The sequence below is a fragment of the Panicum virgatum genome, chromosome 9K, assembly GCF_016808335.1.
Source record: "Panicum virgatum strain AP13 chromosome 9K, P.virgatum_v5, whole genome shotgun sequence".
In the NCBI taxonomy this organism is placed as follows: domain Eukaryota; kingdom Viridiplantae; phylum Streptophyta; class Magnoliopsida; order Poales; family Poaceae; genus Panicum; species Panicum virgatum.
This window is the reverse complement of record NC_053144.1, coordinates 28,918,352-28,943,249: the sequence shown is the minus strand read 5'-3', so window position 1 is coordinate 28,943,249 and position 24,898 is coordinate 28,918,352. Positions and strand designations below refer to the sequence as shown.

The 24,898-nt window shown below is 51.0% G+C and overlaps 1 protein-coding gene across 1 annotated transcript; it reads right to left on the bottom strand.

Moving 5' to 3' along the window:
• Positions 1-2,026: 2,026 nt before the first annotated feature.
• Positions 2,027-24,898, bottom strand: LOC120651134 (F-box/LRR-repeat protein 15-like). The gene is made up of 17 exons (XM_039928522.1): positions 24,089-24,898; positions 20,634-20,901; positions 20,396-20,528; positions 8,353-8,452; positions 8,069-8,266; positions 7,705-7,975; positions 7,496-7,594; positions 7,328-7,416; positions 7,122-7,221; positions 6,859-7,029; positions 6,490-6,642; positions 5,176-5,336; positions 4,892-5,090; positions 4,017-4,480; positions 3,320-3,383; positions 2,657-2,746; positions 2,027-2,572 (listed from the first exon to the last, which is right to left on the bottom strand). Exons 1-17 carry the CDS (start codon positions 24,487-24,489, stop codon positions 2,495-2,497), a joined length of 3,039 nt encoding a protein of 1,012 aa, XP_039784456.1. The 5' UTR covers positions 24,490-24,898; the 3' UTR covers positions 2,027-2,494.

Genomic DNA, 24,898 nt, shown 5'->3' with positions numbered 1-24,898 from the left:
TAATTCATACCACATCATGCAAGATATTATTTGTCACATATAGCTTTTTTTTTACCGCACCACAAATGTTGAATAAAATCAAGATGCTGAATTGTGGTTTAATAAATTACAAAATGTAGGAAAATGTTAGATGCATTTCCAATACATCTTTCATGCCGCAGCAACTCCGTTTAGTGATATATCTAAGAGCTTTTTTATATGCTTCCTTTTGATGATTGAGGTAATAGCCACACGGCGGTTTCATTGGCGGAAAGAGCCCTAAAACTATCTTGTATCTTTTTTATTTCGGGCGCTGTCGGAAGAAGAAGCTGCGGCGGAGCGAGGGGATCACGGGCTGTCGTGAAGAAGCTGCGGCGGAACAGCAGGGGTCGCGCGCTGGCCTAGCGCGCGTGATAGGTCGTGTGTTATCCCGGTCCTAAAGAGAAGGGACGATGAAGCAACGGAGGAGGCAGCCGTGGGCAAGACACGGGCAAGCGACATCAAGCCGCGGGTAGGACGTGTGCGGGCGTCAGCCGGCCGCGCGTGGCCACCGACCAGGGCGTGGGCGGGCGTCGATCATGTCGCAGTCGAGGGCCGGCGGGTGCCGCTAGCGTGCGAGTGGGCGAGGGCTGGAGCCGGCACGTTCACAGGTTGGCGCGACGGCTAAGCCGCGGGCTGGAGCAGAGAGAGCGCAGTGGAGGACGTGGCGTGGCCGGAGGAAAGTCTGCGCGCGAGGTGGAGGCGGCAGCGCTGCAGGTCGAGCGGAGGACGTGGTGCGACCGGAGGAAAGTCTGCACGCGAGGTGGAGGCAGCGGCGTTGCAGGTCGAACAGAGGATGTGGTGTGAACAGAGGGGAGTATGCGCGCGAGGTGGCGGCGGCGAGGCTACAGGCCGACCGAAGGTGAAGGATTGGCCGCCGTGCGGCAACCAGAGCGGCGCGAAAGAGAAAGCGAAGAGAACCGAGAGTCAGGAGGTGGGAGCGGGGAGAGAAGCCGGCTATGTATTGGACAAATGCTCGGCGTCGTAGATCTGGCGCCGACCACCCTACCATGTCAGCTACCACCCCTGCTCTATCGAGATTGGCGTTGACCACCCTACCATGTCAGCTACCACCCCTGTTCTGTCGCCTACTCACCTACCTCTTAACGCCATGAGTCATGAGACGTGTTACGTCGGCGTCATGGGTCATGGCGCTGAGCCTAGGGTCTGAAAACGCATATAGTTCCCCAAGTGTTCAAACGTGAATACTTTTTTTAAAAAAAAACGAGTGCATGTTGCCTTCGTGGCGTTTTTACACAAGAGGCTAAGGAAGCAGCAGTGACCAGACATTTGACTACACGTTCGCCGGCAGCCACAGCCTAGCAACAACTCACAGAAGAATAGGACCCGATCGAAGATTAGCACAAATTCCCCCATGGAATCATGATATCTTATGCTGCCGAATGTTAACCTCTAGCAGAAAATCAAACGCACATCCACCCGCCAAGTGGGCAACAAGCCACAGAATTTATTATCTAAGCTTTTGCGCTGCCACAATAAAGCCTCTTATGCTGCACTTAAGGGTGGTAAAGGACCTTAAAATTTAATTTAGATTAACTAAAAGCTAAACCCTAAAAGGGTATATAATTTTGAGCTAAAAAATGTATAGGACCAACTTAGATTGTGAAGGAACCACTCGAGTCTTGACCCATAACTACCCCTAGCTACACTACAAATCAATGTACAAAATAGCTTGCTAATAGTTTTTTAGGAGATCTACCACTAGACTATACAGCATTTGTCTGCTATGTCCACTAAAAGAGTTTTTATAGAATTTAGTGATAATAAATATCCACTATATCCGCTAAAGATATACTTAAAAGAAATAAATAATTAATATAACTAATGTGGATCATAGACAACATAGCTCGGGCATAGTTAAACAATCAAAAGACGTGTTGAGTCTATTTTAGAGTGTTAAACCAATGATGCTTCTAATTTTATATGTAATTATTGATTATTTTATCATTCCGTAAAATGATTTAGCTTTCACTATAGCTCTTTTAGCTTTTTGGAAGAACTTCCACTAAATATCTTAACCCAGTATTTCTTACATTGGTTACAATAAAACAAAGCTGTACAAAAGTTGAACCACAAATCAAGCAGGCAAAGCAATTTACAAATCCTATCCAAACATGATTATTGACCCATATAAACCGGTACAGATCTGACTGTTTCATCGTTACAATGACAAGTAATACAAACAAACACGAACGGTCTGTTTTTTCTTCTTTTTTTGGTCATCTCCGGCAACAAAACAGATTCAGCTAAACTACTTATTATAGTACTTGAATCATCTGGAGAAATAGGATTGCATCGCCCCCTGGCTCATGATATACCATGCCATGCAATATACCGGCAGTGCTTGGGTAATATGTACAAGAGCACATAGAGGGTTATTCATGACTTGCGCTTTTCCAAATCCTGACAGGCTTATTGCATGTAGAGCACTCCTTTTATATGGTAGCAGACTCTATTATGAGATGAGGCTGCTCTGGATGCGCTTGAGACTGGGACAGACCACACGGAGCCTGCCAAAATCCAGAGCATTGATCTGTGCACAAAGATGGGTTTTTTAAAAGACCAAGTTTAACACAACACACAGGATTGGACTACTGCACAAAATATGTTAGCTTACCTTCGGACAAGAATGTACATTAAGTATCTCCAACGCGCTACAAAGGGATATTGCAGATTCTAATTCCTCATCTTGCAACATGGTGCATGCCTGGACAAAGTGACACTACATCAGTTTAGTAGATGCAACAGTTGCACAGAAAACAACCAAGTATATTGGGCAAAACCTGATCTGATACATGCCCAACATTTTTACTGAAAAATCAATGAAACCAACAGACACAAACCAAGGCTTAAACTAAGGCCCTGTTTGTTTGCCCATGATAATCCAGCTTAAAATCTAAATAATCTCACAAGGAGAAAAAACACTCCAGCTTATTCATCAGATTATACAATCTACACTCCCTAGATTATAATAATCCATAAGCTGCTGAAAACATGCTTATTTCAGATTATAGTAATCTAGACCTCAAATAATCTATGTTGCCAAACACCTCATAGATTATTTCTCTCGAGTTTATAAAATTCAGATTATATAATACATCAGCTATAAGCTACATTACATAATTTTGCTTGTAAACAAACAGGGCCTAAACCAATTGATGGAATTAACAAGTATCAAAACAAGGAAACAAAGCCAGAATCAATTCATTCACTCACGGTCACAGAAGCCTGCCATTCTAGTTTATAACTTCAAAACAGAAGGTTGCATGAAAATAAGTACCAGAAGTTGGAGGTTGGTCAATCTTGGGCAATGAAGCTTCAGAACCTCCAGCGAGCTACAGTTGCTGAAACACAAATTAAACGTTGTAAGGGAAATTCAGTGGTTACCAAGGGATATGGTGTCCCCACCAAAAATGCGCTAACTCAGCATGTCTGTGTTTCAAAAAAATTGATAAATAACATTGTATGCCATAAACATAAACTTAAGTATACCTTACAAGTAAATAATTTCAAATTCATATTTGATATTGACATTCAAAAAACAGTGCCAGTGATGAAAATTGCCTGACTGACTGACTCAGACTGTCTATTTTGATCTGACATCTAAGGCAAATTTGACTTTGCATTTTTGCTGGTTTATTTAACTTAATGCAGGGGTGTAAATTGGTGACCCTCAGGTGCACCCCCAACCCTCTTTAGTTCAAATATTTGTGCTAATTTTTCAAATTGAGATCCCATTTTGGAGAAGTAGAACAAAAATTTAAACTAAGGAGGGTTGGGGGTGCACCTAAGGGTCACCAATTTGCACCCCTAACTTAATGTGTACTGAACACAAGCTTTTTTGACAAATTTTTGCAAACGCTACATTTACTAGTGGGAAAGCTGGGAAACAAAGATATGAAATTCTGATTTGTCGCAAACACAATCAATGCAGCATGGATAAAAATGTTAAGTGTAGAAATGAACATGAATATTACCTCAAGTTTAATGAGTGAAGATTGGAGCACGTCAAATCCACTTCCTTCAAGTTTGTTGAAAGATTAAGATTGATTTTGGACAAATGTAGAAAGTTTGCCATTGAAAGAATAACAACTTTCTTAATGTTTGGACATCCAGTACAATTGAGAACTTCAAGCAGACGACCAGATTGCTCACTGATCTCTTCATTCTTGGCTGGTGCACAATTTGGTGGGCAAAAGTCAACTGGCCTATCAACAGAACTGCAATCATCTGACCCGCACACCAATTCTTGCAAGTTTGTACATCCATTCAAGTTCACATTAACCAAATTTTTACAAAATGCAAGAAGATCTTCTATTGCCGTCTGCCCAATGGATGAGTAGGACAGATCTAGCTCAACAAGAAATGGAAGAGCACCGTCTGTGTAGAGGGCATCTAACGGTGAGTCACTGAGGTACTTGCAGGCTGAAAGCTTTAAAACCTGCAAAAAGATAACATTAGAACAAACTAAATCAATACTCTATTATTCATGTATGACGCTCTGCTATCATATTTAACAACTAATTTCCAAAATCACTCATTTCCAATTAATTCCATGTAAGAAATCTAAATAGTAGAAGGAATGGTAAGAAAGGGAACTGCCACAGCTACTCCAACCATCAAGAATAAGAAAAACGTATACTAATTTTGTGTTGTTCACATAATATTACATAGAATGAAAACCATACACAAACATTTAAGGCATTACATGCACATATGAATAAGCAGCACAGAATAACTGTTAACTGTACAACAATGACATCCATTTCAATAAGGTTTTCATTTTTAATTTATTACTATACTCCAAGATCCTCAACAGAAGTAGTCTAAACAGTATCACAATCAAGCCTACCTTCAACTGAGGACAACTGTCGAAAACAGGCTTCAAGTTGATCAAGAATGTGTAAGACAGGTCAAGCAAAGTCAGCTTATGAAGACATTGCAAGGACGACAATCCATCGATGCCAATGGATAAGCATGATGACAGGATAAGATGTTCAATCAGAGGACAAGCCTCTGCCATACGAGACAGTGAATCATCCACAAGCTGCCTGAACATGAAAAGATAATGAGTACATCAACAGTAAACTACAAATCAATAACATAAACCAAAAATTTTGGAAGCCACGGCACAACCTGCAGAAAGAGGCATCTAAGGATGTCAAAAGAGGGCAATTGATTGAAGCCTCAGAAAGCACACCACAACCCTTCAGCTCCAATATAGACATATTTGGGGCCTCAATGCGTAGAATACTTAGTTTTGGACAAATTCCCAGATTTAGGGATTCAAGGCCAACCTACGAAAGAAGGCATACAACCAATATCAGAATGTACATATATATTGATCGAAGAAATTAAAGAGACCTAATTACTTATTAACTTTAGTTTTATACTCCAGTATTCACTTTCCATCAATACAAGTATATCCTTTCAATTCAGAACAGACAGAAAACCTAAACCACCCTTATTTTACAAGATCCATTAGCCCCTTGTCTTCGCATAAATCAAACAGTTATCACAACTTGCAAGTTTCCTCATGAAGGAAATGTTATAAAACAAGGCCATGCAACCCATAAAATCACCCAATTACTCTACCTAGCTTAGCTCCAATCCAATCACTAGTTATGAGTATTCTAAATTAGGCTGCTGGTTTAACAGATTCATACAGGTATAAATATAAATTCTCTTCTGATAATTCTAGCATCCATTGTCAATAATTGCACAGTTTTCAAAGCTGTATGCATCAAAAGAGACGCATAACATGCTTTCAAGCATAATAAACATATCTTCTGAGTTAAAACTTGAAATTGAAAAGTGGTTACAGGTCGGAGTAGAACACACGTCATTGTACTCATTACAAGATCAATGAGGTGATTGCATGATACATGTCATCATGCTGGACTGTAATCAGACAGATCAAAATGCAAGCCCAATAATGAACAACTGGCATCTTCTAATCAGAGTCACGTGAGAAGGTAGTGAAAGGGGTGATGCTCATGTTAACAGTGAACCAGGCCACTGTAGTCTAGGGATAGGCATCCTTAACATTACAAAAAGCCATTGGGAACTTAATTCAGTACAGCTCATATAATCAGTTAAAAGTCGAATATTTGATTAGCCATCAAATATCAATCAAAGATAAGACTGGAATGCTGGCCTGAATTTGTTCTGGTACAATAACTACGAGCATTCTGCATCTCCTTATTTTACACCAGAATATTAATCCATTTTCCCCCTACTTTCCCCACACTGTCCATGCCTCTATAGCCCACGCTGTTCAATAAGAGTAAATTACAGGTTTTCTTATTTTCTAGAGGCCAAAGCCTTGCCTAAAAATGCTACATCGTATTCTATCCAAGTGCCGAACACAAAGTTGCATCTAATATCAGCTAACAAGTTTGCTAACAGTAATAATATGTATTGCACGTCAGAACTTATCAGTAGACTTACAGGACAGAATGCTGCACTTTGAAGGTGGTCGCAGCCATCAAGATTCACATTTTGCAAATTTGGGCATGAGAGTCTTAAGAATGTCATCGAGCGGCAACCAGCAAGAGAGAGACTAACCAAAGAGCTACTGTTCAGTTCCACAATGCTCAAACTCTGAAAAGAAAAGAAAAACATCATCAAAATTTCAGTGTAATAAATAGATTGGCACTAATATCTTGAAAATACATGGATAAAAGGAACAACTGAAAGCAAGAATCTAAGAAAAAATGACAACAATGTGGAATAATACCATAGCTCAGATGCATTTAAATAGCAAGATATTTTCTCCAACTTAAAGCACAAAGAGCGCATGAATGTAACACACCATACCTCACAATTGTCAAGGATCAACGATCTGAGCATAGGGCAACCCCCTCCATCACTAAAGACTTCGCAAATTGCATTTGTTAGTGACTCGCAGTCACTAAGATCCACATCGATCAAGTTACGGCATTGCAATGTCAAGCTTGATAGGCTCTCTTGTTTTTGGAGCACCAATTTCTGTAGACATGCACCAATTTAGCACTCAGTAATGTTCAGAAGTATTATCCATCAATACCATAACAAACTTTTCACATAAACATAGAGATAACCTCAAGCGCAGTCGATGTTATGCTAACTCGATGAAGTGCTGAACATCTGGAAACTTTGATGTAAGAAAGCACAGGGCTTCGCAAATTCAAATCAGCAAACCTAAAATCAAGGGCAATACAGTATTATAGTAAACAATAACAATTGAATTTTTTTTAAAAGGCAAAATTGAAGACAAATTTACAGCACAAAACAAGTTCCTACTCACTTGCGTAAGTGCACAAGACTTATGTTCTTAAGATTTGGCAAATCCAATGACACTGATGTCAACAGGCTGCAGTTATCAAGTTGTAGAGCCTGCAACAAGTGTCAAAGAAGCTCCTTTAGTTCATTCATCAGAAAGTTTACAAAATTGTGCCAAAGAAAGAATCACTACCTCAAGCAGACGGCTATAAGCTATTGCAGCTATGGAAGCAGATGTAATTCCTTCACAACTTAGCAATCTCAGCTCAATCAACATAGGAAGCTTCACAGACTTCATATCAGACACCCCCAAAAAAAGTCAGGTATTATTTTTCTGCTGATACTTGTATGCAGAACTTGTTGAAGACATAAAGGAGAAACAGAGAACAGAATAAGGCAAACCTCAAATGAAATGTTGGGGCAGTTAGATGCATCAAGAACAGAAAGATTTGGACATGAGCTAGCTATGTCACGCAATGTCTCATCAGTAACACAAGCGCAAGATGACATATCTAGTTTTGCCAACAACGGGCAAGCTGTAGCAGCTTGACGAATTGCATTGTCAGAGAGCTTATGGCAGGATTGGAAATCCAATTCAAGCAACTGAGGACAGTTGAGTGATACATGAGCCATGCCAGTTCGCCTCAAAGACAATATTTGAAGTTGGGAACACCTGGATGATAGAGTAACATATATTAGATAGACGACCCATGTAACTATGTTCATACACTACCAGAAAAAACAAAAGAAAAAAAAGGTTAATCACCTGACAGATATTCTGAGTGCACGGCACTTTAAAATTTGAAGCTCACGCAATCCATCATGATTAACAGTAACTTCTTGGATGCCACTCCCAAGAGAAGCATCAGTTACTATTAAGGTAGTCAACAATGGGCACTCAGCCAAAGCTTGAAAAAATGATTCTCCTAGCTGTCCCTTACCCATTGTTAATGTCTTCAGATGCCTACAAGATACACCATTCGATAACTACAATAAAAGGACAAAAAGAAATAGCCAATAATAGAGAAAGAAAGTGAGAAGAGGTGAGACCTTAAAAACATTATTGCTTCCAGCACTAGTGTTTCTGCGTTTATGACACCATGTAAATTGAGTTCCGTTACATTCTGGTAACGACGGCAAATATCAACAACTGCAAGAACAACATAGTTAAACACCCCATCAAAAAAACATAGTTAAACATGAATAGCATTAGGTAAAAATCCAGTGCGATCACAAAGAGTGACGAGTAATGATGAGGATGCATACATTTTCTTCGCATGCTATAGCCTTCAAAAACAACAAGATGCTTAATTTGGATGAAAAGTGCAGTAATGTATTTCATATTTATTGATTAGTGTCGGGTACCAAGATTAGGGACACCCTAATCGGGGTACTAAGATCACTTTAAAACGCAAACACATGTTAAGGCAACTGGGCCCACGAAGGCCCACGGCCTCCTTCCGATCTGAAAGAAAGGAAAGGACTCAACGAAGCCCAGCATGCGGCCTATTCGCACCCCTCTAGGGCCCGCGGAACGATCTCCGCCTCGCTCGAGGGTAGCGGAACTACCCTCGAGCAAGCAACGCACCTCCGCCTCGCTCGAGGCCACCCCTCGGCAAAAGGACAAACAGCCCCGCCGCTCAACCGCTTGCCGTACGGGGGAATTAAAAGCCGACCACTCCTCCACGGCGCCCAGGACAGACGGTGTCAGACCGCCATTCCTCATGATGGCTGCGACCGGAGTCCCATCCGCCGACTTCGGTCACTGCTCCGCCATCCCGGACGCTGTGGCGGCACTGTGGAACCTGCGACGCGGGACAAGACGCGCTCAGCACAGTCCCCGTTACTATTCTGCCAACTCCGGTTGACCGGACTCCACCTCATCATACGCATGGCCCCGGACCCGCCTCCTGCTTGGGAAAGGACCCGGCGATGCCACGTACCCCTCCTCGAGGGATGCTTAGCACACGCAGCAGAAGTCCCAGACCTCCCCCCTCGAGGGGTCCGGGACCTCCACGCAACCCCCGGACCCCCTTAGTACGCACACCGGTACTTTGTCCAGAGGGGTCCGGGACCGCCGCGTGCCTCGCCACCGCTGGGGCACGCAGGACCCTGACCTGCAGGGCCCACGGAACGTCATATCTGGAGGCCCGTACACCCTACAGTGACGACCACGCCGCCTGCAAGAGCTGGTAGGACGCCGGCGCGATCTCCGCAGGACCAAGGACGACTGTCACGCCTGACACCATGCCCCACAGTGTACTTCCTACAGTGTTCAGTCACTGTACCCCCGCGATTCGGGATGCGCAACGCTACCGCCCGCGCCTTGTCAACCAGCGCTAAATTCACCAAGTATGAGGATCTGCCGGTTCATCATCTTCTGTCGATCCGCAGCCTCATCGTGTCGGCTCCTGACGAATCCTACCCCAAGATGGCGAGCTCAATCGCCAACGACGTCAACTTCTTCATGAACAACTTCACGGCCGAGGAGGCCGAGGACTACTCCGGGGTTTGCGACCCCGACGCTCTCCGCTCGTTCCAGCTGGCGACGGCTTATTGCCTCACCTGCTCCGAAGACTCCAACAAGGGGGATTACGATCCTGCCCGGGAGTACCTCATGGTCCAGCTCGCGGACGGGCAAGACGACAACGCTCCGGGTGACGACAGGAACGGTGGGGCAGACGCGCAGGTGATCCAACCGGTGGTGCCACCTGCAGCCCCCTCTTCTTCGTCAAGCTCGGCGGCACGGCAAACACAGCTGGCACAGCTCAAGGAGCTTCAAGCCAAGCTCGACGAGCAGCGTCGGCAGACCCAGGAGCTGCGCACCGCACTCGAGCAGTAGCGTACCGCGCGTGGTGCACATGCCCAGGCGGCGGGACGTGTTGCCCGGGAGCGCATCCTGGCCGACGACAACGTCGACAAACCTCCGGAACTGAAGACGGCCGGCGAAAAATTCGTCGTTGTGGCCTATCTACTCCAAGCTATGCCCGAGCCATCGACTCCTTCGGGCCGCAACCTGTGCCGCGAGGCACAGGAGCTCATCGAGCAAGCTGCCGTGCAGCAGGCCGGGAGTTCTGCGTCTCGTATGCGCTCGAAAGCCCCGGAGCAGCCTGGCGGGACTGCGCACCAGGACCGCGAGGTTTCTGTGCACACACCACCAGCAGGGAAGGGCAAGGCAGCCGTAGCGCCCGGTGCGAAGGCACCCTCGGTGCACGAGCGCATCGGGAGAGTTCCCGTAAGGAAGCGAATCCGTGACACGCGCGGGCATGCCGGCGACGGCGACGCCCGCTACATCATCGACGGCAGGAGGTACACGACAGGGGTTTTGTTGCTCTTGGTATGCCCAGAGCCACGGGCTTTACCCCGTTCTTCCTCGTCTTTGGCGCCGAGGCCATACTCCCCACTGACCACTCCCCACTGACCTGGAGTACGGGTCGCCAAGGCTCAAGGCATACCAAGAGCAACAAAACCAGCGAGCTCGCGAAGACTCGCTGGATCAAGTGGACGAGACTCGAGACGTGGCACTCCTACACTCCGCGCACTACCAGCAGATTCCACGAAGGTATCAAGCGCAGAGAGTCCGGCGTCGAGACCTCAACGAAGGGGACATGGTGCTGAGGCTTCGACAGGACAGCAGGGGCCGCCACAAGCTCTCACCGCCATGGGAAGGACCGTACATAATCGCCGAGGTGCTCAAACCCGGCACGTACAAGCTGGCAAACGACAAAGGCTAAGTCCTCACAAACGCTTGGAACATACAACAGCTACGTCGCTTCTATCCTTAGAATTTCGAGCTATTTGTACATCGTTTGTACTCGCGTTTTCAATTTCCCGAAATAATAAAGAAGTACACATTACTTGTTTATTTTTGGGAACCTTCCGGACCCTCGAAGGCTCGGATGCGCACGAACACTGAGGTACGCCTGGCTTTACCCTCGGCAAAGCCACGCCTCCCTCGGGGGCTACTACGGGGGGAACCCCCGAACGTCCCCAAAAAATCGCCAGTGTTTTTTTCGAAATACTTCCGTTTCGACCCTAAGCTTCTCGTATCCTTGAAAAAAAACGGATGTGAGGCGTAAGCAACTACGGTATGGGGCCGGCCGAGTCGCGGGGCCGCCTACGCCTCCGGGATACGACGCCCCTCTCACCACCCCACGCCTACGTTGCTTATGAACGCGAAATTCCTCGCAAACGTTCATCTAAGTCGCATACGAGAACACGGAAATAAAGTAAAGAAAACACAGGCTCGAACACACAAGGCCTCGATGGGCCACAGTCGATTTAACGAAAATAAATCTCTTATATTCATAAGGTACGATTACAAAGTGTGATTACGATAAAAACTAATCTATTTACATGGGCTTCGAGGCCCAGATTTCCTACAGGCTACCATCCCCCCCTTGCGGGTCTTCAGTGGCGTCGAATTCAGCAATGGGAGGGATGTCGGCTTCGAGCTTCTCGACAAGGATTGTGGCGAACTCCTCCGCGGCTGCGTCGGCTTCGTCCATGATGGCCGACGCGGCGTCCGCATCAGCATCGGGAACGACGTACCCCGACGACACCCTCTGGAGATTCATGAGGTAATGCGTCGAGGCCACGGCGAGAGCCCGCAGGACACCGAGGCGGAAGGTGCTCTTGGCGTGTTCAGCAATCCGACCGCCTAGCGCGAGCAGGCGGCTGATCACCGAACTGCCCGAGACGCCACCCTCTCCCTCGAGCCCTTGACACACGCTCACGGCGGTTTGCTCCAGCTCAGCAAATTCCGCCTGTGCCGCAGTGAGCGCGGTGTGAACTGCTTCCTTCGCCGCGGTCTCGTCCGCCACCTTCTGCCTTAGCTCTGAGCAAAGGAAATCAACGTCAACTACGAAAAGACACAAAGCAACGAAAACTCGAAGGTACTTACCCATAATACTCTTCTGCGCTTCTTCCCTCTGGACTCGGGCGGCCTCTTCGAGCGAGGATAAGGAGGTTTCCTTCTCCTTAAGGGCGGCCCCCCACGTTCTGGAGGGTCCCGGTGAGCGCAACCACGGCCACCTCCTTGTGGAGGAGCTCGGCCTTCTGCTGCTCGAGCGTTGTCCCGAGGCGCTGCAGCTCGACGCTCTGCGCCTCGGCTTCCCGACCCTTATCCTCGAGCGCTGCCCGAAGGCGTTGCAGCTCGGCAGCCTACGCCTCGGCGTCCCGAGCTTTCTGCTCAGCCGCGGCCTTCTGGACATCCCGCTCACCGGTAACCCGCGCCAGATCCTCCTCCAGCGCCTGCTGACGCGCCCCCAGATCCGCCATCTTAGTGTTGGCCTCGATGTTCTTGAGCACTAGCTCGGCATTGTGCTGCCCAATCTGGCTCATCTGGGAGTACATCCGGGACATCTCGGCGCTCTTTTCGCGCGAGATCTCCCTCAGCCGCTGCAAGTGGAAAGGTGTGGGCAAAAGCATGTTAAAACCGAAATCGAATCCGAGCGATTTTCAGGGGAAAGTATTTACCTGGCTGACCTAGTAATCCGTCCTCTGATGGAGCTAGATCTCGCGGCCGACGTTGAGCTGCGCGGTCCAGGCCTCCTCCTCCTCTTGCTCTTTGCGGAGGAACTCCGAGGGGAGCCCGGACGGGACAATTGCCCCGTGTTGAGGCCCCTCGGACGTACCCGCCTCGAGCACATCTGCGCCGGCCGATGCGAACTCGGCGATGTGCGCGGCGGCGCTTGCCGCAGCAGCGGGGTCGATGTCCATCGAGTCCCCGTATTTCTCGCTGTTGTCCGGCAGCTCCACCACCACCACCACGCTCCCTTGCGCCGTTGACACCGGCACCACCGCGACGGTACCCTCGTCCCGGGCCTCGGCGGGCTCCGAGACAGGGGCTCCTTTCACCCCCGGCGCCCCTTGCGCCGTCTCTTCCTCTGCGATGCCCTCGACCTCAGCCCTTAGGGGCTCGAGGACGCGGGTCTCCTCCACATGGTCGGCGGGGCGCTCCTGCGCCTCCCCACCAGCTTCTCCTTCTGTAACCGGCCGGGCGGCGCTAGCCGCGCCGCCCCGACCGGCCTCAACTTCAATGACTGCCCGGGCGGCGCCGTCCGCGCCGCCCCGACCGGTTTCCTCGGCGTCGTCAGCCTGAGCGGCCGCTTCAGCACCGCTCTGGCCGGCGTCGCCCTCCTCCCCCTGTGCCCGAGCTTGTTGGGCCGCCTGGGCCCCTCGAGCCATGGCCTCCCATAGCTTCGCGGCCGCCGCCACGAGGTCCATGGCAGGCAGGGGCTGCGGCGCCGTGTGCGGTGTGCTGCGTGCCCCGGTCCTGAGGGCCTTAGCTGGGCCAAGCTGCACCGCATCCTTGGCGACGGCCCCGGGGCTGGAAATCGAGGAACAGAGGTCGAGGACAACGGGATCGAAAAATCGATCAAACACGCAACAGAAACAAAACCCAAAGTTTGTTAGAAGCTCAATTCTAACTCTCATTGAGCTGAGAGGATGACAATGAACTTGGGGCAATTTTCTGGGTTTTTCTTCATTCACAAACTCAAAGCCATGCTCTCCACGGGAGAGGTGGGTACATATTTATAGGCAGCCAGGTGCAGGCAGCCAAGGCACATGCCAAACTAGTCTAAGATGCTAGTCTAAAAGCTAAAACTAACCAGTCAAATATGCTGTCCTCTAAGGAGTTGTCCTAGGGGCAGCAAGACCACTACGTGCTGCAGTAAGGAAAGATGCTGCGGCCCCACAAAGACCACCAGACCACCAGTACAGACTGTCCATCAAGGACCATGTGTTGCAGCAAAGAGATGCTGCAAAGGTACAATGCTGACTAACCAGCAAAGACTTATCCATCAAAGTTTACTTACCCGGATCGAGCACTCATGCTCCGCTTCCTTGTGACGCTTCTTCGGGCCCGCGGCACCGCGCCGCCCCTCGAAGACTGTCCCGAGGGCGCCCCCCTCGTGTCGGCCTGGTGACTCGAGGCTGCCAGCACGGACGACTCCGCGCCCGCCGCAGCCTCGTCGCCACGGATCAGCACCTGGGGCGCGGGCGTCTCCTCACCGGCTGCCGGAGGGGATGACTCCCGCTCCACACCCTCGAGGGGCGGGCGCGTCGATGACTCTGCCACGGCCCTTGTCTCTTCCGGCGCCGCCGGCACCCCCTCGTCATCCTCCCACTGGTAGGTCGGCGGGGGGCTCGCACCCGCTGCCGTCCCGTCGTCCCCCAGAGCGTGGTACTCGGCATCCGAGGCCTCCTCCTCCTCGTCCGTGGACTCAGGCGTGGCAGGCCGCGGCTTCCCCTCCGAGCGTGCAATCTTGCACGCCTTGTCGTGCCTCGCCTTCCGCTTCCTCTTCCTCTCGACCTTTGCCTCCGCCGCGTCCTTCCGCCTTTTCATCTTCTCCGCGTGGACGCGGTTGATTTGGCGTTCTTCCGGGACCGGGGGCTTCGAGGTGCCGCACCTCAACCCCTGCAAAGCATTCTCGAGTTGGAGTCAGGAAAAGGGGCTACACAAGACACAGCGGATTCGGAATCAAAACTTACCAGATAAATGTACCCCACCTCGGGGCGCATCTTGATTCTCCAAAGATCCTCGAGATCGTGGGGGAACTCCGCCACCGCATACTTTGCCCTCCGGGCGGCGGTGGTGCGGGAAAGCAGCTTGTACGACGTCCTCGAGCCTTCAACCTGGCACCCGGGGGTGAGCTGGAAGATCGGCAGGGCCCTTTCCACGAGAGGGATCACCCTCTGCCGGTGGAAGTTTGCGATGACGGCCGCTGCCGTCAACCCCTTCCTCGCCAGATGCGCCAGCGCGTCGGTGAGGACTTCGAGCTTCGCTTGTTGCGCTTGGGGCGACACCCCCCAGTCCCACTTCGGTGGTCGCTCCCGGAGCACCCTGTTGGTGAATGCCGGGAGCGCGCCGCTGTAGTTCCGAAGGTAGAACCACCCTCGGCTCCACCCGGCGTTGTTCGTCATCATCTTGCTCGGGATGTAGAAGTTCTTCCGGGAGTGACGCACGTGGAACGTCAAGCCACCAGCGCGCGCGAACCGCCTCGGTTGGCCCCGCACGCTCTCGATGAAGAGTTCGCTGCGGAACAGGTGGATCCAGATATCCCAGTGCACTTCTATCCCAAGGTACCCCTCGCAGGCGGCGACGAAGACCGCCGCCTGCGAGATGGAGTTGGGGCTGAAGTTGTGCAGCTCCGCTCCATAATAATCGCACAACGCCCGCATAAACCTGCAGACGGGGACGCCGAAACCTCGCTCGTGAAGGCGCACGAAGCTCACGATGTAGCCCTGCGGGGGCTTCGGCTCGGTCTCGTCCGGATGCGGGGAAATCCACGCAGGCGCCCCCGAGTCGGGGTTCCACGGCAGCAGCCGGTCGGCAACCAACTGCTCCAGAACCGCCACGGTGGCGGAGGACTTGCCCCACGGCAAAGGCTCCTGGACGTCAGACATCTCTTCGAGTCGAGGGGGTGCGCGGGAGTGAAGGTTTCGGGATGGCTAAGGTATGCTCTGTCTCTCTTTCCTCTTCCTCCTTTCGCTCTTGGCTGCAGGCTCAGGATGCAGGGGAGGCGGAGAAGGCAAAGTGAGACGAAGGCAAACAGCCAGGTGAGCCCAAACAACCCCCTTCTCTTCGTTTTTATTCACCACGACGGGCGGATCCGCAGCCGCAGCCCGAATCTACCGCATTGAATGCGATAGATTTCGCTGTCGCTGACGGCTGGGCCCCACGGCCGCGGAGCCTCCCACGCGCGCACGCAGCAGTAACTGCGGCACGGTAACCGGCGGGCGCGGCGCGACTGTTGCGCTATCCCATCCGTCAGCCGCCGCCCACGCCGCTTCGTCTGCCCGAGGCTGCCGCCTGAAAAGGCGCGCCCGCACCGCACCGCACGAATCGGGCCACGTCGCCCACCACCAGCGAAAGACCGGCGCGCGTGACTCGCGACACTGCGTCGTTTTCGAATCAAGACGGAATATTCCTTCGGGGGTCCCTTTACCCTCGAAGGAATCGCATTTCGAGGCCTTACTGATCAGGGGTTCGAAGCCTGGCCCTTCGGAGGTTCGACAGGCGCCCCAGATCACCAGAGTCAGGGACTGCAGGGATGTGTCGTACAAGCCACCCTCGAACGCGGAGTTCGAGACATCATACTGCAGGGATGTTCAAGGCCAGTCGAGGGTGCCTAGAAGGGGGATCCCATCGAGGGAGAGCATCGAGCCCTCGGACCCTATCGAACGGGTCCGAGCCCCGCCTAGCGAACCTTCGCAAGCGTTTTATGTGGCATGTCCATGGACCACGAGCCGACCCTTATCGAATGGGGCACGGACGTCCGCTTGAACAACCTGCTAACAGCTCACCGAAGCAGCCATAGCTCGCGGCCCGGGCATGGGTAGCATGGTGCGCTTCACCCCTTCCCTGCGGAAGGGCAACGAGGGTCGTAATCAAAGTCGAGAGTTCCCCTGAACGCCTTCCCATGGGCCTAGGCTCGGGGGCTCCTCGCACACCACGGTTCAAAACCGCACCCTCGAATAAGTCGACGACCGTCAATTGTGAAGCTCCACGTGTATAACCAAATCCCCCGCTGTTAACGTACGCTCCCCTGATGGTTAAGCTGAGCGCCGGGTCGCTGTTCCAGCACGGGAATGCCGAGGGCGGCAGAAAGAGTGCCGTTGCCGGCTGAAAAAGACGCTGGACGGCCACCCCGGTGAGGCAACCCAGTGGGACAACGTTTATAGCCCTTGGACGAGCACAAACTCTCCTCCAAGGCCTCAGGGGCTACACCCGCGGGTGCGCTGACGCGCCCCCGCGAAGGAGACTTCACACATATTCGAGGGCTGTGACCCTCTGTACATCCTTATACCCTCGATCATCCTCCCCGAAAGGGAGAAAGGGAACTTTATTGCTCGATGCAAACAAAGATTACAAAGGGTTACCGGCGCGAAGCCATCGAAAGATACAAACACGTTGCCACCTACGTGGCAATTTTCCCTGTCTTGGGGAGGAGGGAGTGACGAAGAAAGGCACCGAGCCCCTGGCTGAAGCAACGGCGAGGCTGCTAGGGATGCGAGGAGCAGCCCCCAGGCCGCACAGATCCAGCGGGATGCTCTCCTCGCAAGCTTTCTTCTAGCGTCTCCTCCACCAAAGACCACGCGGGGGGTCGAGCTGGCGGACAGCGCCCTCCGCACCGTCTCCCCGAGAGCAATCTTGTGGGGGGGCGATGCGAAGAACAGCCGCCAGACCTGGCGCCAGCGCCAAGGTTTTAAATAACCGGCTATAGCTGCCGCTATAGCCGGATTTAGCCTTTTGGGAGCATAAACGCTAGGAGAAGGTCCATTTGGCGCTAAGCATGATAGCCCGCTAATAATCCGCTATAGCCAGCTAAATCAGTTAAATTACCATCTCTTAGCCCGCTAAATTTCAGTTTGTTTGTGTGAAACTGTGAACTCATTTCTTCGTCGGTCTGTCGTTTGTGTTAGACTTATGGTTGTTGCATTATCTGAAGTTTGTGTTAGATTTGTGAAAGCATGAAGTTGAAGTCCTATGTTGTTTCTCTACATGATGAATTGATGATGTACTGAATATTCTGAAACGGTGAACTTGATTTGCAAAACAGCTAAATGGGTTAGCTAAAGCTATAGCCGGATATAGCCTTTTCTTAGCCTTTGAAAAGGTAACCGCTAAGGACCTTAGCAGGATATTTAAAACCTTGGCCAGCACCAGCGCCACGGTCAGGCGTCTCCATCTCCCTTCAGGCTAGGGGACATCGCAGGAGCAGGACCCCATGGGCCCACTGCTCCTCTGCGGATCCCACTTAAGCTGAGGGATGGTGCACACGCCCCTCTCCGGTCTTCCCCCGCCGCTCGCAAGCATTCTTCTAGCGCCAAAGCCTAAAAAAGCCAGGCCACCCCATCTGGGGGCCGGACGCGAGAAGCAAAGTAAAACATTACAAAATTTGGGGCAATGCTAGAAGAAAGAGCAGGGAGGTTGTAGAGAAAAGGGAACCCCACGACCCCTATTTATAGCTGCGTCGGGCTCCAAGCTTCAGACCTGTCAAAGGGCAAAGGCTTGGACTGCCCGTGACGACGCGATCCTCCACGAAAGAAAGATTCCTTCGGTCACCGCGCCGAGACGCGACCGAACGAAATAAAGCGGAGCTGAGCCCCTGGACGCTAAGCGGTGCAGCATCGGCTCAGGCCGACTGCCCTCGAACGGCGCGCCGCAAAGCAACCAGGAAAGCCGGGGCCAAGGCCCTACGACCAAGCAGCGGGCGCCATCGTCGCCCTGGGCCCCCTCAGCGCGCGGACACGTCTTGTCCTTGAAACAAACAAACAAAGAGGCGCGCGCCTCGAAGTACTCCCGCGGGCGCACTACCCTGACCGGCGTGTTGTCACATCCGCCGGGCTGGCGCTCCGGCGCGTCTGGCGGGTGCGTGGCATTGACTGATCACGTCAAGGGGGAAATCGCTGAATCACCGTTTGGCCGAATCCTTTGACTCGACCAAAGCCTCGGGGGCTACTGTCGGGTACCACGATTAGGGACACCCTAATCGGGGTACTAAGATCGCTTTAAAACGCAAACACATGTTAAGGCAACTGGGCCCACGAAGGCCCACTGCCTCCTTCCGATCTGAAAGAAAGGAAAGGACTCTACGAAGCCCAGCATGCGGCCTATTCGCACCCCTCTCGGGCCCACGGGACGATCTCCGCCTCGCTCGAGGGTAGCGGAACTACCCTCGAGCAAGCAACACACCTCCGCCTCGCTCGAGGGTAGCGGAACTACCCTCGAGCAAGCAATGCACCTCCGCCTCGCTCGAGGCCACCCCTCGGCATAAGGACAAACGGCCCCGCCGCTCAACCGCTTGCCGTACGGGGGAATTAAAAGCCGACCACTCCTCCACGACGCCCAGGACAGACGGTGTCAGACCGCCATTCCTCATGATGGCTGCGACCGGAGTCCCATCCGCCGACTTCGGTCACTGCTCCGCCATCCCGGACGCTGTGGCGGCACTGTGGAACCTGCGACGCGGGACAATACGCGCTCAGCACAGTCCCCGTTACTATTCTGCCAACTCCGGTTGACCGGACTCCACATCATACGCATGGCCCCGGACCCGCCTCCTGCTTGGGAAAGGACCCGGCGACGCCACGTACCCCTCCTCGAGGGATGCTTAGCACACGCAGCAGAAGTCCCGGACCTCCCCCCTCGAGGGGTCCGGGACCTCCACGCAACCCCCGGACCCCCTTAGTACGCACACCGGTACTTTGTCCAGAGGGGTCCGGGACCGCCGCGTGCCTCGCCACCGCTGGGGCACGCAGGACCCTGACCTGCAGGGCCCACGGAACGTCATATCTGGAGGCCCGGACACCCTACAATGACGACCACGCCGCCTGCAGGGGCTGGCAGGACGCCGGCGCGATCTCCGCAGGACTAAGGACGATATCCAGGACGACTGCCACGCCTGACACCATGCCCCACAGTGTACTTCCTACAGTGTTCGGTCACTGTACCCCCGCGATTCAGGGGAAAACTATGACTTCCACACCCCACTCATGTACATCGCCCCTCCTTGTGACTATAAAAGGAGGCGGGCTTCCTTTAAGGCGGGACTGGCTGACTCCCTTTTCGGACGCTTCTGGACATCAGCTACCGCGGTCACCTACACTCACGATCATCGCCATACCCGACTCCTCTTCTAGCAGACCTGGGAGCTTCCCTCCCTCTTTCGACTCGCTTGTACCCCCTACTACAAGCACTCCGGGTGCAAGATAATACAGTGCCCTCGCACACCCCCTTTGCTGGACGTACGGCCCCGCGGCCGGAACCAGGATAAACCGTGCGTTACTGTGTTGCCTCTTGCATCATCATCTGGGACGAGGAAACACGCAGCATTTACTAGTTGGGATCCAGACCCCCGGGTCGGGACGCCGACAATTAGAAAGTACAAAATCAACATCATATGCCTTAAACTAAAAAGGCTTTGTATTTTCTTACAAATTGATGGTCAAGTTTGAAAGTGAAGTCAGCATGACACTTATTTGCAAACGTGAGGTGGTAGAAAATAAATAGAAAGCAAACACTATTCAGTACAACTATTAGCAAAGTGAGGTGGAAGAAAACAAAATCAATAAAGTGACTTACAGTTTTGCAGAGATATCCTAGTGTTCTCGAATTTCAAACACTTCCAAAAATCGCCATGCACACTAGCAGATCGCCACTGTTTGCAGGCAACGCCAGCTCTGCATAAATCCTTCTGACTCAAGAAAGAGAATATCTGCAATGGAAAACCTAAGAAATTAGAACATTTCAGATCACAAAAATCAAGCATTACCTTCATCATACTATAACAAATACAAGGAAAAAGGAACTCTGGTCACACCAGGTGCAGGAGATCGTCAGACAGATCCATTTTTATTCCAACTTCTTCAGAATTTCTTCCACCTGAGTTTTCTGCATCATCAACTAGCTCATTATTGGCATTTCTTGGGCTCTCACTACCACCATCATTCCGGAAAAGTGACAGGCCAAATTCCAAATCATGTTCTGGGAAACTTGACAGCTTGAACTCAACGTGTTCATCAGAAATGGGAAAAACTGATTCAGAGCCAAAGGGAGTAGCACTGGCACCAGAATGCTGTGGGCTTTCTCTGCAAAATAGAAGAACCTCTTAGCATAGCTCAAAATGTATGCACCGACATGTCAGCCATGCAGTAATCACTAAGCAATGATGATTAACAAGAGAGGAGATAATTCTCCAAAGATACAATAGATGTGACTTTCTTGTACTCCTTACTGATTGTATACGGAGTATAGCTACATGATAGCATCCTCGCATAGATCAACAAGAAACACAATTTTAATATCACCAAAAGTTGTTCATTTTACAACATAAGAAACAATACAAAAAAAGTTAGAAATGGAAAAACAATATATAAAAGTAAAGTCATATACTTGCATGAAAGATAGACTGAAAGGTTGGAACTACATAAAATTTTATTTAATGTGGCCTCATTCATCTATATCTGTAGAATGTCAAGAAGCTCTGATCCTTTTAGGTAAAGTTTGGTTGGGGAGCCGATCAGATGGAGGGGTTCCATCCATTGTTTGGTTCACGGATATGGGAACCAAGCCGTCCCAACGAGCGAATATTCACTCAATATCAAGGACGGACTCGTTCTGCAAAAAGAGAGGACGAGCTCATCCCAATCCAACGTTGTGTCTTCCCGCCTCGCGTTCCCTCCACCATCGCGCTTTCTCCCGGTGATCCACCACTCCCTATAACCCCAACCTAGTTGAAGCCGGACACCGATGGCTGGGCAGCAATGAGCACAAGCAACAAATTCTGTTGGGCAGCAGACGATGCTGGCTCCAATTTGGCCAGCTGCGCGGTGAATCAAGCAACAACGGCGCAGTGAATCGGGCAACGCCAGCGCGGTGAATCGGGTGGCGGCAGACCTCCTGGTGACCTCACTGCTGCTGCTCAGGGAGCAGCCCCTGGTGCATTGCTTTGAATTGGGCGGCGGCATGGTGAATCAGGCTGTGGCGACCTCCTAACAGCCACACTGCTGCGGCAGCAGTGGAGGGGAAGAGGAGGGGTGGTGACCTCTGGCAGCCACGCTGCTGTGGAGGTGACCTCCTGGCAGCTGAGCATGCAGCGGCGGCGGGCAGCTGCACTCTGGAAGGGAAGAGAAGAGGAGAGGAGGGAGAAGGATAGTGCATGACAGATGGGGCTCAAAAAACAGGGGTTAATGGAACAAGAGCAGGTCGATCCTCATCCCTCCAACCAAACAAAAAATAGAGTCATTCTATTCCTCCAACAACATTTGTCCGGACATGTGATGGCGACACCACTGACTTTCCTATTAACATAGGCCTACATCAGGGGTCAGCATTGAGCCCTTATTTATTTGATTTGGTGATGGATGAGGTCACAAGGGACATACAAGGTGATATCCCTTGGTGTATGCTCTTTGCTGATGATATGGTGCTAGTTGACGAGAGCAGGGCAGGGGTTAATAGGAAGTTAAGCTGTGGAGACGTACGTTAGAGTCGAAAGGGTTCAGGCTCAGTAGGACCAAAACTGAGTACATAATGTGCGATTTCAGCGCGACTATGCATGAGGGTGGAGATGTTAGTCTCGATGGGCAAGTGGTGCCCCAGAAGGATACTTTTCGGTATTTAGGATCAATGCTACAAAAGGATGGAGACATTGATGAAGATGTTAGGCATAGAATCTCAGCTGGCTGGTTGAAATGGCGTCAAGCTTCTAGCATCCTCTATGACAGGAGGGTGCCACAAAAGCTAAAAGGCAAGTTCTATAGGACAACGATTCGCTCGGCGATATTATATGGTGCTGAATGTTGGCCCACAAAAAGGCGACATGTCCAGCAACTGAGTGTAGCAGAGATGCGGATGTTGCGGTGGTTTTGCGGGCACACAAGGGATAGAATCCAGAACGAAGTTATTCGAAAAAAGGTAGGGGTGACACTAATTGAAGAGAAACTTACCCATCATCGGTTGAGATGGTTTGGACATATCCAACGGAGGCCTCCTGAGGCGCCGGTGCGTAGTGGGGTTATAAAGTGTGTCGATAAGGTAAAGAGGGGTAAAGGTAGACCTAAACTAACTTGGGACGAGTCGGTTAAGAGAGACCTTAAGGATTGGAATATCTATGAAGAGGTAGCTTTGGATAGGAGCGCTTGGAGACTAGCTATCAGCATGCCTGAACCGTGACCTTTGTGTCTTTTGGGTTTCATCTCTAGCCTACCCCAACTCGCTTGGGACAAAAGGCTATGTTGTTGTTGTTGTTCTATTCCTCCAACCAAACGTAGAGATGGAGCCATTCCATTCCTCCGATCTGAGATGGAACCATTATACCCTACCATGCTCTCCAAGCAAACACTACCTTTAGGAGTGAGTATGGGAAAAAAAATTGTGATTAATCATTTTGCAAAGAATACTGCCTTTTGTCTAACGCTACAAGAATATTACAGTTCTGAGCATGTGAAAGCAGAATCTAGTCCTTTCATCTCTAAGCATGCAGTCAACTTATTTCAATTATCATCTTATATGTATCTTCATGATGCAGCTCAATGCCATGCAACCGTAAGGAAAGGAAAATTAACTTGAACAAGGAGGTAAATAGAATAAATGCCCTACAACAGACTCAACATGCTCTAGGTCTCTACAATTCAAGTGTCATGTCACCAACGCCCAGTATAGTTTGATAGTACTGTTGTCAAACTTGTCATAGCAGGAAATATATGCTTATAACCAAGATGGCTATAGCAAGCACTTTCTCCATTGATCCATTTTTGGGTTCTTTTTTAAACCAGGGAATGCAATCACTTAATTACAGGGCACATGCACGAGGAACTAATGACGCCTTGGATATTGTTACTAAAATGGGCTCAGTGTTTCAACATACATGAAAATCTGAAAACGCACTACTCGAATTCGCATGCAAGCAGCCAAACCATATCTTAGGTATCTTCCATGTGTTTGCAAAAGAACAAGACCTTATGTTAGGATTTAATATCAACTATGTCATGCAAAAGAACTAATTACACAGTTTATCTATAATTTGCGAGACGAATCTTTTGAGCCTAGTTAATCCATGGCGGGACAATAATTACCAAATACAAACGAAAATGCTACAGTGCTTTACACCCAAAACTTTATGCATCTAAACAAGGCCTAGATACTTTTCAGTTTCACCACCCAGGTTTTCTTAAAACTACAACCAGCATACAGGGAAGAAACGCATAAACACTAAACAGAACTCCTTAGCATACAAAATACTCATAAAGCACAGGAATCATCGCATCAACTTACTCTCCAAAGCGCCGCACTCTGAGACGTTTATTCTGCAGATCTCTGTCTTCCTCCTCATCGTCCATGTCGGCCCACCCAACATCCATACTGCCACCCGCATGGGGGGCGTCTAGGATAGCCCCCAACATGTCACGCAACCCGAGAGGCGGGATAAGTTGTCCGCCGGAGGCCCTTTCCCCAGCCCGCGAGCTCCCAGCGGCATCGGTGTTCCACTCCGGCAGGACCGCAGCCCAGTTGAGCGACCGGGGCGCGGGCTCCTGCCGCGGCGGGAGGTGCCAGCCCCGCCGCCCCAGCGACAGCCCGAGTTCCAGCTCCTCCCGCACCTCCTCATTTCTCTCATCCTCGTCACCAGCGCAACCATCTGCGCCCTCCACGCCCTTCATCCGCCACTCATCCGCCATGCCTTCAGGCCAAAACGCCAAAACCAAACCCTAGAACCACCGCCGGCGCCATTTCCGGCCGCCCGGCCCCCGAGCCCGCCTCCCCCACACGGAACTCGACGGAACTCACCCTATTTCACACCACGCCACAGCGAATTCCACCGGATTCGGTCGAATCGGGCCGGCCCGCCCCCGCACGGCGACAGCTGCTGCTGGCGCGAGCGATCCGGAAGCGGTCTCCGACGAGGTGGGCGGGAGGCGGTTGCTCGTCACGTCCGTACACGCGCGCTCGGATGGGGGCGCGCGAGACGGGCGGATCTGCGCGCCGCGGGGACGGCGGCGGCGGTGGTGGTGGCCGCAGGCTCGCGAGCGCTCAGGGAGAGGGGGGCGAAGAGGGGTGGGGGAGAGATTGAGAGGGACGGCTCGGATT

Coding starts and splice junctions, on each gene's coding strand:
- LOC120651134 (XM_039928522.1), bottom strand. CDS start 24,489: ATGGCGGATGAGTGGCGGATGAAGGGCGTGGAGGGCGCAGATGGTTGC. Junction 20,529..20,633: donor CTGACGATCTCCTGCACCTG/GTGTGACCAGAG, acceptor TTTCCATTGCAG/ATATTCTCTTTCTTGAGTCA. Junction 7,222..7,327: donor AGTCTTGTGCACTTACGCAA/GTGAGTAGGAAC, acceptor CCTTGATTTTAG/GTTTGCTGATTTGAATTTGC.